The 18,336-nt window shown below is 33.9% G+C and overlaps 3 protein-coding genes across 3 annotated transcripts; 2 read left to right on the top strand and 1 right to left on the bottom strand.

Moving 5' to 3' along the window:
• Nucleotides 1–860: 860 nt before the first annotated feature.
• LOC140744809 (agrin-like) lies at nt 861–13,098 on the top strand. The gene is made up of 6 exons (XM_073076479.1): nt 861–1,027; nt 4,810–4,972; nt 9,221–9,375; nt 9,807–10,001; nt 11,657–11,866; nt 12,840–13,098. The coding sequence occupies exons 1-6, from the start codon at nt 988–990 to the stop codon at nt 12,956–12,958; spliced, it is 882 nt and encodes a 293-aa protein (XP_072932580.1). The 5' UTR covers nt 861–987; the 3' UTR covers nt 12,959–13,098.
• Nucleotides 13,099–14,186: 1,088 nt separating this feature from the next.
• LOC140744813 (circadian clock-controlled protein daywake) lies at nt 14,187–17,094 on the top strand. Its single transcript, XM_073076485.1, has 4 exons — nt 14,187–14,491; nt 15,742–15,866; nt 16,199–16,351; nt 16,812–17,094. Exons 1-4 carry the CDS (start codon nt 14,241–14,243, stop codon nt 16,964–16,966), a joined length of 684 nt encoding a protein of 227 aa, XP_072932586.1. The 5' UTR covers nt 14,187–14,240; the 3' UTR covers nt 16,967–17,094.
• A 342-nt stretch (nt 17,095–17,436) lies between these two features.
• On the bottom strand, nt 17,437–18,186 carry LOC140745134 (uncharacterized). The gene has a single exon (XM_073076906.1). It carries the CDS (start codon nt 18,184–18,186, stop codon nt 17,464–17,466), a length of 723 nt encoding a protein of 240 aa, XP_072933007.1. The 3' UTR covers nt 17,437–17,463.
• Between the last annotated feature and the right edge of the window lie 150 nt (nt 18,187–18,336).

Genomic DNA, 18,336 nt, shown 5'->3' with positions numbered 1-18,336 from the left:
CGGTAATGATGTAACGAGTAATAACATATAAAAATTTGCCGTTCTAAATTATACCACGTCATTATATCATCAAATACAAGTGACCGCTCGTTCGACAACAATACAACTGTTTTTTTTTTTATAATATAGGAGTAGCAAACGAGCATTTTTTTAAAATATAATATGGAGTAGCAGACGAGCATGCAGTCAGACATCTGTAATCGACTCCAGATAGGATTAGTTATTTGTACCGGAGGTCAGCCACAGATGTGCCGCTACCCCTGAGGACTAAGCTGGAACGCCTCGAAAAAGTATGACTTCCTTGCCACTTAAAAACAGAACATAGCAGCGCTTAATACTGCTGCTATGAGGCAAAAATAGGTGTGGCGGTGGTTCCGCCGGAGACGAACTTCAAAGGGTTCTACCGCCTTCCCGCGCATTAGTTATTCGGAGCATTAATCCTCATTTAAGTAGCCTCCACGTTCTCCTCTTTCGAGCCTCCAGTTGATGGGGAAGACGATGCAATCAGTGGTAAATAAAAAGGGTTTTAATCTTTCAGGACCTATCCATGGGCTGCAGCGAAAAGCTAACATACGGACTATATATGAATTATCATTACATATAAAATTTGCAAAATAACCTCTAAGACTTACTACAGTCGTCCCTGTCAATAGGGTGGATGTTATTAAATAATGATTGAATTCCATTTACATATAAACATTGAACCACCAGTAACCACGGTTAATTTGAGTACTTGTCCTCTTGATTCATTTCGGATATGCGGATGAAGGCAAGGATGCAAACTGAGTCACATTGCTAAGACTTCGTGCCCAACGAAAGAGACGGATTCTGAGACGTTTTATAATCTACACACGTCCATGTGCGCCGGTCATTTTATAAAGCACGGCCGGCCGGTTGGGTTACTTCCAATTGAGGGAGTGAAAATACGAAAACTCGAAGATAAATGAGCGAAGGTTTTGCAATATAACAGATAGAATAAGTACAAAAATGATATGTGAAAAGTGTAACAGATTTTTAGCTATAGCAGGTGAGTTCGAATTATATTACACAATTATATTAAACAAAGTTTACTAATACTATCATTAGATACCTAAGTGACTTAAGTTTGAAGCAACTTATTTATACCAAAGAAAAAATAACCATCTATTTAATTAAATATTACGTGTTTAGGTATGTAAATTAGAATTAGTAGGTGGCTCTATAAATCGTCATTCTAGTAGTTTTGTTGGTTCAAGGTAGGTATATAATTACTTATTTATTTATTATGGTATCATAATATGATGTGCTTATAATGAGATTTATAAGATTAAAGATTAAATATATTTCATACAATAAAGCATTTAATAGTTACGTGTATATTAAAAATATGGCATATGAACTTATTACGATACAAGTTGTCAAAACAATTAAAAATATATTAAGCTGATTTTCCGAATACCTGTATCATATAAATAAGGATCTTCAATTTTTTTGTACAATAATAATGCGGTTTTAAAATAGACGAACATTGTCTTGTAATAATAGGTACTTACGGAGATCCAAGGACATTAACAGTGAAAATGACGCTTGGGTGTTACCCGCTAAACTCTACATAGGTTCCGTTTTAACTATGACATGTATAAGTGTCAATTCTAATTGTAAATTATTTTTAAAGGTTGACTCTTTGTGCTTCGAGTCCAGTTGAACTCTACCGACTTATCGACGTTTCTATTTGCTTTATAATAGCAGTATTAAGTACAACAGCATTGCTAAATCCTTATGTATTCTGGTTCTGGTATGGTAAGGGACACATATCCGAGGCATTCCATGAGGGCTACTTAGCCCTCATGGAATGCCCACATACCTTTTCTGGAGAAAGCTAAAAAAAATAGTTTAAATCGGTAAGGAATGCGCGATCATGCACACCGAACGAAAAGAGGATCTCCTTCGTTCTTCTCATTCAAAATGGCGTTTGGCTCAATTTTCGTTATGATATTCGTAATCAGGAGGTCAAAATACATTAGTCTATCAAATTTCAGATTGATCGGCGGTATACGCTTTTCTGGTTCTGGTATGGTAAGGGACACATATAACCACATACCCTTTCTGGGGAAAGCTAAAAAAATAGTCTAAATCGGTTATGAATGCGCGATCTTGCACAACGAACGAAAAGAGGTTCTCCTTCGTTTTTCTTACTCAAAATGGCGTTTGCGCCAATTTTCGTTATGTTATTCGTGATCAGGAGGTCAAAATACGTTAGTCTATCAAATTTCAGATTGATCGGCGGTATGCGCTTTTCGGAAGTTTATCCATTTGTTGCCAATACCTGAGTCAAATATACCTGAGCTTTACTGGTATAAGGTAGAAAAATGTGTGTATTGCTCAAACCATAATATACCCTACCACTGAAAAATGATTAAAGTTCATTATCAGTTACCATTTGAAAATGTAGAGTTTGTAGCGCATTCTGCGTCTTCATATTTTACTTTGACTACAACAATCTTTATATCCCACCGCAGAGTATGGCCCCATAATTAGGGGACGTTTGGAAAATTCTCCACTGTGTTGCCCAAATATACCAATATTCAATCAAAAATATAAAGTACTCTTCAATGCAATGCAACTGTAGCCATGAAGACGAATTTCCTTTGAGGAGAAAAATAAAAATGCAAATAAAATCTCTACCATGATTAACATGGAATCAGTATAATTTGTTTGGGGATGCGATATCGTCACACCTATTTATAGCTTAGAGCAGTTCATGCGTTTCAGTGGAAGGATGTGGATGCCGGCTTACTTACATATTAGATGAACATCTTAGTGCTCAGGAGAGGCAACGCATCTGTGATTGACGTTAGGTATTCATCTTGCGGAGTTTATCAACCGGTAGAGTGCATGCTCATTTGCTCTTATAAAACCTAAATAAAAGTCAATCTCTCAATCTTATAAAAATCCTGCCTAATATTTCCGTCTCAGGATCGTTCCCTAGCTAGAAATATAAAAACAATAAATAACAGATAATGTAAGTTGGAAATAATAAATTTAAATAATAATAAAATTTGAAGGTGGTAGAACCCTTTGTGGTTCGACTCCGGCGGCACCACCGCCACATCTATTTCTGCCTAATAACAGCAGTTTTGAAGGGTGTGGTAAGGGAGACGATACTTTTCCGAGGCGTTCCAACTTAGTCCTCAGGGGTAGCAGCGCATCTGTGGCCGACCTCGGGCAGGAATATCTTATCCCATCTGGGGTTGATTACAGATGTCCATGGGCGGCAGCAGCCACTTACATCAGATGGACTGCATGCTTGTCTGCTACTCCTATATTATAAAAAAAATGTATGTTTGTATGTGTGTAAGGCACTCGTAGCAGAAAAAACCTAGTATGCAGCTGTGAGTATCATTACCAAAACATTATCATTTCACTATTTCCCACGGTGTCCTCTCTGAATTTGTAGACCACGCTGGCAATCAGGTACGGAATCGTAGACTTGACATGCTTCAAGATTTTTGGTTATAGGTTTCGGTTTGAAAAGGTGGAGAAAAATGTATTTTTTTTTTATTTTCACTCAAAATGTACATCAGTTTTATTACGTACTCCGTTATAAGTTCAAAATGTTTTAATATTTTCTTAGTAAAAAGATCTTTGTTTCAAACAAAGATTTTTATGATTTTCGTCCTAACGGAGTCTTTATTACCTACTTAAAATAAAAATAAAACATAACGTAAGTACTCACGTTGAGCATAATTACTTAAACATTAGTATTTAAATAAAATATGATTTCATTTATGCGAGCCTTTTGCAGCTCTTATGTATTCATAATTAAAAATACAATACCTAGCACTTCTTTAGTAATTATATTACGTACCAAGTAACAACTCGTCGTTGTCCTTAACCCATAACTACCCCGGGCACGCGTCTTCTCTCGGGTTTCAGACCCTAGAACGTTAGCCAAGTATGGAATGGTAGACGTCACGCACCTATTTTAGAAAAATCAGTATTGTAGCTTTCCTCGGTGTTAAAGCAAGTGATAAATCGTCATAGTCGTAGAACAAAGACGGATTTGACAAAAATGCGAAATTCACTTTTTATCATATTTGGATAACATATTGTCTAAATATTATTACTGCATTACAGAAAAAATTCTATGTATTTTAGTTTTCAAATTAATCAGTCGGCATAACGACGGATTTGAAATGCGCTCATAGGAAATGACGTTTGTGAATAACTTTAAATGGCTGACCTGTAAAATTTGGTATTTGTTGAATCCGACTTTGTTCTAGGACTATGACGAATAATTGCTAATACGCAGATTCGAATCATTTCGGAAAAAAGTGATCAAGTTTAATGATATTAAAAAGATTTAAATCATGAATATACATACATACATTTCCATCACCATGATCTTTATAATATTTGTACGATAATAGGAACATAAGGAAAACGTAAGGTTTAAATAAATATGAGTCGTTAAATACTTACTTATTAGTTGGTTAACTTACGTAAGTAGATGTATAAGTGTACAACATTTATGATTCATATTTTTTAATAGACAATACAATTACAATATAGTATATAAGTATTTTTTTAAAGCTCAAGAAAATTCTATCATGGGAGCGATACGTCTTCATTTGTTTGTATACCGAATCTACAAAGACTATTCATTAACTGCGAAGTCTTACCAAGGCAGTGTACCTATATAAATAAAAAATCTGCCGATTTTAATATGAGGCTTAATAAATTTTATATAATACGATTTATTTTCGTCACATTAAATGCGTATTTAATTAAATGCTTGAAGTATAGTTCTAATGAAGTCTTCTTTTTCAGTTTTATTTGTGACATTATGCCATCGAACAACGGGAGGCAGTTGGAAAAATTTAGAAAGAAAATTAGTTCAAGGTCCGCACGGAAGTGATTATTTCGATGAAAATCGCATAATTTTCCCCGAGACAGGGGACGATTCTTCAGAGGAAGACTCTTCAGAACACTTGTAAGTATATTTTACATTTCAATTATTTTACATAAAAAAACATTTTTATTCACACCTAATAAGTCATTGTTCCCCAACTGATGGTAGACGGTCTTTTGGCACATATTGACAACAAAAATAGTAAAGTGTTCTATGCTGAAAGCACCACTGGAAAAAAAAGTGTGTGTGTGTCAGCTACGACGCACGATTGGAGTTTACTCCTTACGAACGATAATTATGATATATATCGAATAGAAAAAAAGGGTAAATGAATGCATCTGCTAAAATGATAAGAGAAACAAACATATATCTGTAATTATTCGGATTATTTATATTACTTCAATAATGCGTATTACATAAAGTATGTTACAAAATAATATAAATAATAATAATAATAATAAAATCATTAAAACTTGATGGTTAGGTTGCTGTTTATGTACGTTGTATATAGATGTATACAATAGATGCTACTATATGCATTTATTATACAGCATGCATACCCTGTACTCGGCAGCAGTATACAAGTTATGGCAGAACTTCGTAATACGCAGGCGCGCAACACACACGTACAAACATACACACACATTCAACTCTCAGACTGGAGGTAGTGAACTATACAGTGAGACTACGAAGTATCGCGCAAAGAGGAGACCCCGAGAATGAGATACGCTGTGTAATGTATTCCATCTCATTCTTTTACACGTTCAATCCTACAGATATATATGTTTGTCTCTTTCTACGTTACGCCTCAACTTTTCGTGTTACACTTGATTTTACTCCTCATAAAATTTCCGTACCGGGCCTTATAACTCAAATCGTTTCTTAAGGAGTAAACTCCAAAAGAATCGAGAAATAACGTCCTTAATTATGTCTCGATTTTCCTGAAATTTGATGACATTTAAGATATGCTCTTTTCGCTAGCTTTTTATTTTAAAACATTTACCAGTATTTTAGCTCTTGAATGTTTTATCCTGTTTAATTATAATACAACAAGATTTTTAATAAATTGGAAGAGCAGACAATCATGCAGTCCACCTGATGGTAAGTGGCTACCGCCGCCCATGGAGATCTATAATCAATGGATTAGTTTCCTACATGAGGTCGGCCACAAATGCGCCGTTACCCCTGAGGACTAAGCTGGAATTATGTATGTCGCCTTTAAACTAGAATACAGCTACGCTCAACACTACCATTATTAGGCAAAAATAGGCTCAGCTGTGGTGCCGACGAACAAGAGAGGGTTCTTGCAACTTCAAGGTATAGTAAAGGAGCATTTATGACTTTGGTCATACTGTGCAACTTTATATAAAACGATGTTTTAATATTAAAAAGCAGTGATAGCCTAGTGGTTAAGAAACGCGGCCTCTCGATCGAGGGGTCCGAGGTTCAAATCCCAGGGCACGCACCTCTGATTTTCAAATTAATGTGCGTAGTAGAAATTAATTATCACTTGCTTAAACGGTGAAGGAAAACATCGTGAGGAAACCTGCATACCTGAGAGATTTATAAAAAAAAAAATCTTAAGGGTATGTGAAGTCTACCAATACGCACTTGGCCAGCGCGGTGGACTATGGCCTAATCCTTCTCATTCTGAGAGGAGACCCGTGCCCAGCAGTGGGACAGTAATGGGTTGATGATGATGATGATGATATAAAATTATATTTAGGAAATTCAACCAAATAAATATTGATGAGGTAAATTTAAATCTTAACTACCCGACTACTTGATTACCTTCGTGGTTCTACTACCAGTCTACTATACAAAGATTGTAGAAATATTTAAACTATGGATGGTCTGTTCAATTAAAGTATGGGCGCAAAAAAAGAGTTAAATTGTAACAATTGCTAAAATATGTATATTTTATTCACATAGTACCTTGACATCTAATTAAGCATCATATAAAAATTCAATTTTATTTAAAAAAATACGATAAAGTTAAACTTAGCTAGTTATAAAACAAATTTTGGTCTTAATAAGATTATTCATATATATGATTCATAGAGCATTTATATTCCAGCTCTAATTTATAGACGCCACATAACTGTTAACTAACTGAACATTGACTGCCGCATCTGCCTTTTGGCATCACATGGAATTCCCAATGATGCACACCACTAGGTTTCGTGGAAAACCCCACTAAAGCCAACGGACACTTAATCTGTACATACTCTATTTTATTTTATTACTAAAGTACAATTAACATTTAAGTGCTAAATGAATTACATTTGGTAATTAATAAATTGTAATTTACCTACCTATAATAATATAAGCTGTTCACATATGCCACAGGTTTTTCCCAGAGGCTTAGGTCACGTAAACCTTCGCAAGGATTTTTTTTTATATAAAATAAAGTCTGTCACTTGTATAAAAACCGTACGTTAATGGCAACTTAGCAGATAACTTAATTTAATATTTATACATAGGCATGTGACCCATCTAAAGGTAGGCTAGCTATCTGTAGCTACCTACAGACATGTAGCCCTTCGCAGTCAGTTCGTCCTCAGGTGTCTTTATTATACCCAGAACGTTCTTTGAACATAAAAAGGATTTGTCATTAATCTTACGTCTTTCGTACATATAATGTACCTCTATAATTTTCGTGATGAGAACGTCATATTAGTCATTATACTGCTAATGATTAAAAGCCTTATTTACACATTTGTTTACCTTAATTATGATTTCTAAATAAGTACTTATCTTTTCATTGTTCAGTAAAATTCATGGAACGTCTTTTAATTATTCACTAAATCTACAGTAAGTCAGTGCAACACACTTATAAATTGTATACTTTATATCCTTTTATATGATAAAGTAAATAGGTGTTATAAATATCCTAGAAGTGAACTACGTAATGATAACTATTAATAATAATAGGGTTTTGATATAACTATTCGTAATATATCTAATAATATGGGGCTATTAAATCTTATAACTATTTATCGCGACGTTATAAATTCTTATAAAGTACATAACTAAATGTTTTTACGTAGGTTATTCGAAAACGATATTTCCCTGCATGCATTACGTTAAACTTTATACAATTGAAAGAATAAGTGACGAATTACTTAGTGATAATACTGATAATAATACTCCATTGCGATTAAAATTATTATTATTATTATTGCAATTGTTTTCGTAACGTTTCGTTTCGTAAACTTATGCTTCTAATGAAATGTAACTTCGTTACAAAAATCATTATGATTTTACTTAAAAAGAAATCCTACAACCATCTTAATAATAACAATGATTTTAAAGTAACTATTCAATGATTAAAAAATAATTACTTTTTTAAATAATTTCTTCAGTAACAGTAATATTTATTTCATCTGAAATTTCAAAAATCCAGAGCCTTTTATGTTGGTTTTATGTCGAATCATCTGTTATAATACTTTTATATGTACACTATCTATTCATTCCTTTAATCTTTTTGTAAAGTGGTAAATGAGAATTGCTAATGATATGCAAGCAATATCTATAAATAATTCGACCTTTAAGCAAAATAAAAACCAGTGGAAGCGGTATGAAAATAGGTGAAAAAAGTAAACATTGAGGAAAAGGTAAATGAAAATATACCTACGTAAATTTAGTGAATGTACACTTTATGAAGTACAGTAGGGATGTCTCGCATATTTATTTCAAAATGTAAATGTATCGTTGATTTACATTGTTATTATAGACTACCGTTTACTGGAGAGCATCTGGCCTTTTTTTTGATAGACGTAAAAGAGAAAATGAATATCTATAACACTACGTTGTTTAGGTTATGGCTAATGATTTCGATATAAGTGGGATTTTTTTAATGTATCATGCATCATGCGAGCCATTCAAATAATATTAAACACCACGTAGATTCTTGTAAGCTAAGAAATGTATCTAGCATCTTTGCTGCTTATGAATATGATAGAAGGTCCGTACATATATGAGCGTAAGAACGACCAAATGTTATAGTAATGCTTAATGGACACAAAAGGTTATACCTATAGTGCCACAACGACCTATGTCTGCCTAATATCAGCAGTGTTAAGCGATGCTGTGTTCTGGTTTGAAGAGTGTGGTGAGGGAAACATAGGTAATTTACCGAGGCATTCCATCTTCTGGAGCAGCGGCGCATTCATAGCCGTCCTTAGGTAGGAATCTAATCTTATCGGTGTTTGGTTACTGACAGACAGACGTTTATGGACCGCAGTGGCTGCTTACCATCACTTGGCCTGCGTGCTTATCTGCTACGTCTATTACAAAATATTATCTAATAAACATTATGGTACACAGTTGGCGACCAACAGCTAAACCGCGAGATGAAGTAGGAAAGCAAGGATGCTACGAAACATGTCCGACCTCTCGGGAGTATAGTCCTGTTTGCGGCACAAACGGCGTCACATACCAAAATATGAAACAGTTGCAATGCGCCATGACATGTGGATATCGTAAGTATAGACTTATTTTTGAGTCATCCTTGTTATAGCGTAGGCATACCTATCATTCCTTTGATTTCGTCTCCGTACTCCTTTTTATTAAAGCTTCATTAATCATCATTACGATCATTGACTGTGTTAAGTTTTAATTTTAATTTATAAGGTATTGGTAATACCTAGGCGCTTTAGGCGCTTTGGCAAGTACGCTATTTGCTTAAACTAAAATATCGTCAAAATACTTTAGGTACCTACTAACAAATAGAAGTGTACCTAATGCACTATGTACAAAAGCTTTTACCTTCCTGGAAATAGTTTATCCAAATCCGTTGCTCTGTTCAAAAACAATTGCGGTTTTGTAATCGTTAAACTTTTTTCGGTACTTGATTTTTTGGTCTGCTACAAATTATTTACTTAAGATCTTAATTGGGAAATATTCTCTACAGGTGTCGACCTTCACCGACCAGGTCCGTGTGTGACTCAGGTCACTAACAGCCCTCCAGTCGCAACCACCGGGAGGAATCAAGAGTGGTGTATCCAGTCATGCCCAACGACATCCGAATATAATCCTGTTTGTGGCACGAACGATGTCACCTATAACAATATTGGCAAGCTGGAGTGTGCCAAATATTGCGGTGTTGGTAAGTCTTAGGTGCTCGTTTTTAAGGTTCCGTATCCTTAGGGTTGATAACGATCCAAAGGGGAAAAACAAAATCCTATTACTAAGCATCCGCTGTCTGTCCGTCTGTCATGGGGTTCTATCTCTTGAACCCCAATAGATAGCCACTTGATTTCTACAGAATTTAGATAAGTACGACCGCTATAACAAATACTATTTTATATTTTATATTATAGAGATAGCAAACATTTAGCCGCCTAATGTGTCGCCCATGGACATCTGTAAAATCAACGCTAGATAGGATTATGGTCCTACCTGAGGTCGGCCACCGATACTTTGCTAGTATAAATGACTAAGTTGGAACGTATAAGTCTCTCCCTTACCACCTTCAAACTAAAACACAGGAGCGATTAACTTGTGGTTATTAATCAAAAATCGTTTTGTGGCACTGTTCCCAAAGTTGATTCACTAAAGGTTTTACCATGTTTAAAATGGAAGTTTAAATAATTGAAAATATACTTTTATGTTATGACTAACTTCAAAAGCTAATAACCTTACTTTTTCCTTCCTCTTACTAATAAGAAACTAGGAGTTATTATAAACCTCTACATGAAACTCATAGGACTCATTTGGCTTTGTTCAACTACGAAATGACGATTTGCAAAAAAATGAGGAAACAGTAACAACTTGGTCATTGCTCCTACAATCTTTGGTACCTACAATAGTTCATCCATCGATTAGTAAAGATTACTCACTCCTAACAAGAAAATGTACCCAGTTTCGAGAATTGAAATAGTTGCGTAAAAAGTTTTGCCACGTCTCTGTGCTAAAATGTCTCTAAAATATTTGAAATAATTATTTATTTATTACGTAAATTACGCAGTATTAGTTATTTATTCGTAAATTTTCTCTAAAAATGTTTTTATTTGTCAAGAATTCAAAAAAAGAACTTACTAATAAGCCGTTTGTGGCTTCATTTAATTTCAAGGCGGCGAAGTATCTTTACTAATCTATGAGTTCATCGTTGAACTTCATTGCAGCTGAGAATAAGTGCTCTATCATAATGATAAGGATAAAACCATAGGCAATGGCGGCCACTTATGGGTTAATAGACTTCATTAAAAACTTTATAGAGAACACTTAGGTACATATCATGTACCTACCTACATAAGTTTACGTACATCATTTTTTCACTATTAAAGCAAATATATTTTATGCCAGTAATTTTTAGTATGCATAATTGCACATAACTTAAATAAGTTTTGGGGCTTTCGGACGCTTCGGACTAGAATTGTACCTATAAAGTAGAAGCCACATTTATGCTCAATAGATGAAATTTATATAACTATACGGACTGTTCTGGGTATATTATCCAAACACACATAACACGACACAATACACACGGCAGCACAAAAAAAAACACAATAACATATAACGTAGCAACAGTGTTAAGCGCTGCTGTGTTCTGGTTTTGAGGGTGTAGTAAGGGAGACATAATTTTCCGAAGCTTTCCAACTTAGTCCTGAGAGGTAGCGGCGCATCTGTGGCCAACCGCAGGTAGGAATATCTAAAGCTTCTTGGATTGATTACTGATGTACATATGTGACAGTAGCCACATACCATCACGTGGATTCTGCAACTGCTATATTATTTTCTGAACGTGTAAAATTATTTTAGCTGTTGAATTATCACGTCGGGCACCTTGTGCAAGTCAATTGATAAGAAGTACGACGAGTGCACCAACACCACCCAGTTCTCCGGACGAGGAGACTCAGGATTGCATAAACAGTTGTCCTATGACGTCACGATATGATCCTGTATGCGGCAGTGACTATGTTACGTACAGAAACATTGGCAAACTGGAATGTGCCAAAGCGTGTGGAGTCGGTAAGTAATTCTCTAGAATGGTGCTAGAATGAATATGATGAGGTACCAACCACACACCTATTTTTAGTGTGCAGTTCTTGCGTATCGGTGGAACGGTGTGGATCCTGGTTGATTTACATTTGAGGTGACAATATCAGTCGTCAAGATTGACATCACATAGTACACGTTGGAATGTAATCACCTTTTGGTTGAAACCCATGTTTTAAATGGACTTGGTTACAGATGTCCATAGTTGTTGTTGCGGTAGTTGCCACTTAGTATCATGTAAAGTGCAAGCCTGTTTGCTATTCAAAATGACGACGGCATTTATACACCATCCATTACATGATTCAGGCAAATTAAGGTTTTCAACTGCTGATTAATACGCAGTGTTACTTGTCGTAATTAAATAAATAAAGCTCGTTAGTTTGATGGCACGATTAGTCAAACCGTTACTCAGAAGTTATTTCAACGTAAACGAATTTGAATCAATATTGAATATTTTGATTTTATTTTTTGTATTGTAGAGGAAAGTCTTAGATTAGTCTTAGAGCTTAAAGCATAAACGAAATGAGATGCTTTGCTATATTTTATTAGCATCAGAATGTCCGAAGTAAATATGCAATGATGTACGAGTATTACATACAATTCAGATGTTAATGGAAGATTGTTAAATCTTCAAAGAATACCCTTTAGACATTAGTCTAGACAAAACTAATCTAAAGGGTATAAACATATATAGTTTATAAAATTATCTAATTTTGCGTAACAATGGTCCAAGGAACGCTGAGTTCTGGTTGTCTGGTAAAGTAGACACACTTTGACGAGGGCTTTTAAATAAGGCCTCAATAGTATCTAGCAATGCACCTGTAGACGAAACTAGAACTTCAGTCTTATTTGGGTTACATTACTTATGTCTGTACGTGGTACTGATCATCAAGGGAACAGCAATGCGGTTCCTACTCCACTTTCAAAAATGTATATATCTTTACAGATGTGGTTCTGCGACATCTACGGCCATGTAAGGCAACACAATCGGAGGAAGACGACTATGACTCTGGGATTGATCCTCGATCCATTGTGCCAGAGTTCAAAATGTTCTTTAGGAATTGAAAATAAAACTAAACAAGAAATTGAGACCAAAGCATAATTAAAGCATGTATTACTTAATGTTAAGCTAATTTATTTATCGTTATTTTTTATTTTTGGTTAATAATTGAATATAATTAATAAATTGTGTAATCAAATATGAATCATTTGTTTCAATTTAACGTAATTGATGGTCCTAATTGCCTATAAATATGTAAAGAGACTAGAAAGGTACTTCATTTGTGCAAAGTTACTCCTATTGTGTGGTTTTTTGAAGATTTCTTGCAAAAAAGTTCAATGCAATGGAGGTTTTCGATGTAACTATAGTTGTAATACTGGCATCTATATTAGTTATAACATGTGGCGAGGACACTGAATTCCGTAAGTAAATTTTTCTACTATATCTTTGGATATTAAATGCTTTAAGTAAGCGATGAATTGAATAACTTATAAAATTTTATAATATTCACTAGTTGAAATCAAGTAAAAAATCTGATTTGGGTATTATGTAGTTTGTATTACAAATCGTTGCATGTTTAGTATTAAATTAGGAGAATACACGTCTCAGTTTGTACTGCAAAATATATAAGGAGGAGGATAAGAAGTTTCCATGTAATATACTCGTAAATAGCTAAGGTCCAGTTCCGCTAGGTCTACCGAGTTAGCCCCGTTAAAGATGTGCCCCGTCACACTGTCATAAAATTTCTCAACTCCGGGTAGAGCAGGCTGTAGCGTCAGATGTTATCTCTGAATCATGGTTATTCCTTGCAAATATGTACAACTTATATTCCTACTACGACAAGCCTTAAATTGTGATGTCAGTAATTGTTATAGGTAATACTCAAAAACAATTATGCAAATCATTTAATGGAACCTCAAGTGCATTATATCATTTTATTATAGTCATGTTTATGACCATAATCACGATTTGCTTTTTGCATCTTATATTCTTGTTGACGCAGTTTGTGGTATTATAAAGTCAGGTTGCGTATGGCAGAGGTCGCTGGGGCCGCCCTAATGCTATAAACCAGTATTACATTCATAGTACGTAGTGATATACGATGCAACATAAGTAGTGATGGCCTAGTGGTTGAAACTCGGCCTCTCGATCGGAGAGTCTGAGGTTCGAATCCCAGACACGCATCTCTGATTTTTCAAATTTATGTGCGTATTAAAAATTAATTATCACTTGCTTTAAAAAATATCAAAAGGTGTGTGAAGTCTACCAATAGTCAATACGCACTTGGCCAGCGCGAGAGGAGACCCGTGCCCAGCAGTGGGACAGTAATGGGTTGATGACGATGTAATGTGTATGTACATTTTTCCTTTTATAGACGGTTTCGAAGTCCCGTGTATGGATACATCACCGCAATGTTTAAAAGAGTCTATCCAAGCAGTACTACCTGTCTTCACACGGGGTATACCTTCGTTGGGTATATCTACACTGGACCCGTTCCACGTTGACAGAGTGGACCTAGAGATGCCGGGCGGACTTAATATCGAGTTCAAAGAAGGTCAAAGCAAAGGACTCAGTAGATGTGTTATTGACTCTGCAAGGTAAGTGGATAAAACTTTATTGGGTAATTATTAGGAACACTTACAACTAAGTATCATGTACTAGTGTTACCTATTTACACATGATTGCAATCAATATTATACTATGGTACATCTAGTTTTTTTTTTTTTTTTTTTTTTTTTTTAAATATATTTATTCGTACATTTATTCAATTGGTTAGGTTAGGTTGTTATTTTTTTTTTTTTTTTTAAATTGATTTCGAACGGGCTGATGACGGGCGATCGACGTCATTTTTGATGTTAAGAGCTTAGTTTCTAAAATCGATCGGTAGAGCCGTTTAAAAGTTATTAAAAAAACATTTCAAAAAAAAAAATTTTGTAGTTTTTTTGAGATTTCTCAAAATCTACCGGTTCGAATCGGATAATAATAAATTGTTTGTCCAGTACCCGTATTAATAATTATAAATTATTCGTACGGTAACCGTATTAATAATTATAAATTGTTCGTACAGTACCTGTATTAATAGACTCAGCCTAGATTTTATTGGCGATACTTTATAAAGGGTATCTTACTTGTAACTATTTAAATACACGCCGGAATTTAACATTCCACATAGAGCTTCTGAAGTGTGTGACTCATTTATAAATCTATCTGGTGATTGGTACGTTTTTTATATTATCCGGAGATTGTACTAGAGCCGGATTTCGATGTTGGCGGTCCTATGTTAATTCCATTTGTTTATAGTAATACTTATGTTGTAATGAGTAACCGACATCCATATTGTTCTAGCGAAGCGCAGAACTGCTTCACGCAAATGCGTGTGGAGGTGGTACCTCTTTGGTCGAACTTACTGACTCTACCACCGTTAAATATTACTACCATTACTAAAGTAATAATACTATTACTATCTTTACACGTATTTATGTTAGTGGTTACTCCTACTGGTAAATGAATATTTATGATATGAAAAGTCTACGACTGATAACTACTTATTTATCAAAATGATTTAAAGTGGTTTTATAGCAACGAATATATTAATGAAACATGAATGAGTATTTAAATGTCTGTGAGAAAGAAATAAGCAAGAAAATCTATTACACAATAGTTTCTCAGATATTAAAATTTCAAACTTACATTAAGTTTACATTTGAGTAATAAGTAGGAAACGAAGCCCTATCGCTCGTAGACTTGGACCGCTTCCAATTAGGACGCAAGTCTTAAGGCCAGGCTCGGCATACTTAACAGCCATTGTACTCCATTTTAACCTTTATTTACTTTTTTTTGCCTACAGTACCAATGAAGACAAATATAACGTAATCTTACATTGTAATTTTACGATAAAAGGCAGATACAGATCACACGGAAGAATGCTGATGTTTCCTGTAGATGGACAGGGAGATGCCACTATTATTTGCAGTAAGTATCTATAAGTATTTATTTTGTTTGAATGTAAAAACACAATAGTAACATAAATGTTGGATCGCTTTTCACCCGACTCCCAAGGAAGGGTTATGTTTTTCGCGCGTAGCTTTTTAATTTTTTAACCTGACTCATATTTATTTACCTACTTCGTGTAACGTATCTACTATTTTATGAACATCTCTTCTTTTGTTGTTTTTTTATATACATAACTCAAATTACTTTTTCAGAAAAAAAACAATCCTACTCAAACTATTTTTCAAATACTATCTGACACAAAATGATATGTTTATATAATAATATGTTATTAAACACTTCGAAAATTTCAGAAAATATTCAGATCGAATGCTCTTTCAAACTGGACAGGATAGATCAAAACGGACAAAAACATTTTCAAGTAAAAGAGTATGACGTTAAACACAGTTATGAAGGTCAAGTTTTTTACAAAATCACGAACCTTTTCAAGGGAAATCCCGAAATAAGTAAGTAATAATTTGAATGTTCACTTAAAAATGCCTTAAAATTGTTATTTCGCAATGAATATGAGAATTCGGGTGGCGTCTTATACTTATGTCACTGTTTAAAGTGCCATTATACTCAAATGGTTAAGATAGTATATAAGTATTGATATATAAATATATATTTGCGATGCGGATAGAAAAAATGTAGGTACGACAGAAAAACATGACAGCGTGGAAAGAACCTCAGTGTCTTTCGCTTTTTTATATTTTTAATGTAGACGAGAATTATTGTTTGGTAGATAGTAAGGTCAGTATGTGGTTTTATTACGTTAATCATTTATGATACTTATAATGTTTTAGTTGTAGGTATAATAACTTTTTGAAGCTGAAGTTTATAAACATCTCTGGTTTTGGCAGTTTATAAGCACAATAACATAATTATCATAAGTCATTAATTAACAATTTTCTTACGTAATTACAGGCAACATGGTGTTGGATTTTATGAACCGAAACTGGCGGACCGTTGCTGAAGAATTTGGTGATCCAATTGTGAATTTTGGAATTGAAAAAATATTTTTTAATATTAGAAAGTTCATTGACACGGTACCAATAGACCAAATTATCAAAAAAATGTGATATTCCATGGATTTATTTCATGAATAAAATGTATTAAATAATAAAAAAATCCTTATTTCGCATAACTTTCGCATACTGTTTAAGAATGTTAAACTTGTAAGTTCTGACACATTGCATTGTATTCATAATATAACCCATATATTATGAATACAATGTAATTTATATTTCTATATTTATAACATTAACTATTTACTTATTAAATTTAAGTTCAAATCCTTTACTAATTTTTAAGAACATATTGCTGCAGGTAAACGATTTGAAATGAAAATCGTTTTAGTATTTTTGTTAATCATATTTATTTTTTTAATACACACAATGGAATACTGTGAATAACTTACTTGAAAGGCTTTAAATGTCTCAAACACCATATATCATGCTCAACGACTATAAGTATGCAGGATAATTAAAAAACTTCAAAGACGTGATCATAACATTAAAACTACAGTGAGTATTTAAAATTACGTAGGTAGTAAATTACTTTTAGTGGTAAAATACGTTTAAATCAATCTAGATATTTGAATGGCAACCACTAGGTACGTAGTTGCGACACTAATAAATTTCAACATCAATTTTATATCTACTTGGACCATGCCGTAAATGAATATTTGTAACGGCCAGATATCCAAGAGGTACATAAACATTTTAGCTTCATTTCTTAAAATGTTACACAAATTGTAATTCATAATTATTTCGTTAACAATTATTTTTATATGTTTTTGGCTTAAAACTAAAAGTTCACAATAAGAACAAAGAATACCAATATTGAGAATTTCAATTGCACATGAGATAATAATCCTTATAACTATGTCCAACCTTAAATTATTTTTGAAATAATATAGCGAGGTCCAAATGGACACGATTACAATCAAGAAAGTGGAAATGATAGTCATTAAGATTTTAAAGTTAAACACTTCGTTGATTTTAATACATGTTTCCCCAATAATGTTGTACGCTTCAGCTAATTCTCGCATTTTTAAGTTTTTTAGAGTACGTTGGGTATTATTTAGATTTTTGACTTCCATTCTTACTTGTTCATCACTTAGACCTAAACATCTCCTCTTCATGAATTTTAAATGATCAGCTATCTTTTCATCTATGAATTGAACTCTTACGATTAATAATCTTATTAACAAACAAACGACGAAGATTTCCACAGAACGTGCGTAGTAGATGGGTAAGACTGTCAAAGTTGTGAAATCAATTTCACTTCTAGTAAACATATCGACGGCATATATAATAGCAGGACACACAGTGCACAATAATAGATAAATCATAACACGCTTTCGGGTTTTTGTATAAAAAATGACATCTAAACCCAATATTGCATCTATTTGTGAAAATGCAGAGAATAAATGTATACTGGCCTGGTT

This window comes from Epargyreus clarus, unplaced genomic scaffold, assembly GCF_041222505.1.
Source record: "Epargyreus clarus isolate Ecla_fem2 unplaced genomic scaffold, WU_Ecla_fem_2.2 ptg000009l, whole genome shotgun sequence".
NCBI lineage: Eukaryota > Metazoa > Arthropoda > Insecta > Lepidoptera > Hesperiidae > Epargyreus > Epargyreus clarus.
The sequence above is the reverse complement of the archived record's forward strand: the minus strand, read 5'-3'. Positions and strand labels throughout refer to the sequence as shown.

Excerpts from the sequence above, each read along its gene's own strand:
- LOC140744809 (XM_073076479.1), top strand. The coding sequence starts at position 988 with ATGATATGTGAAAAGTGTAACAGATTTTTAGCTATAGCAG. Across the intron at positions 1,028-4,809 it reads CAGATTTTTAGCTATAGCAG|TTTTATTTGTGACATTATGC; the intron begins GTGAGTTCGAAT and ends CTTCTTTTTCAG. Across the intron at positions 4,973-9,220 it reads GAAGACTCTTCAGAACACTT|TTGGCGACCAACAGCTAAAC; the intron begins GTAAGTATATTT and ends TATGGTACACAG.
- LOC140744813 (XM_073076485.1), top strand. The coding sequence starts at position 14,241 with ATGTGTATGTACATTTTTCCTTTTATAGACGGTTTCGAAGTCCCGTGT. Across the intron at positions 14,492-15,741 it reads TGTGTTATTGACTCTGCAAG|TACCAATGAAGACAAATATA; the intron begins GTAAGTGGATAA and ends TTTTGCCTACAG. Across the intron at positions 16,352-16,811 it reads CAAGGGAAATCCCGAAATAA|GCAACATGGTGTTGGATTTT; the intron begins GTAAGTAATAAT and ends ACGTAATTACAG.
- LOC140745134 (XM_073076906.1), bottom strand. The coding sequence starts at position 18,186 with ATGTTTACTAGAAGTGAAATTGATTTCACAACTTTGACAGTCTTACCC.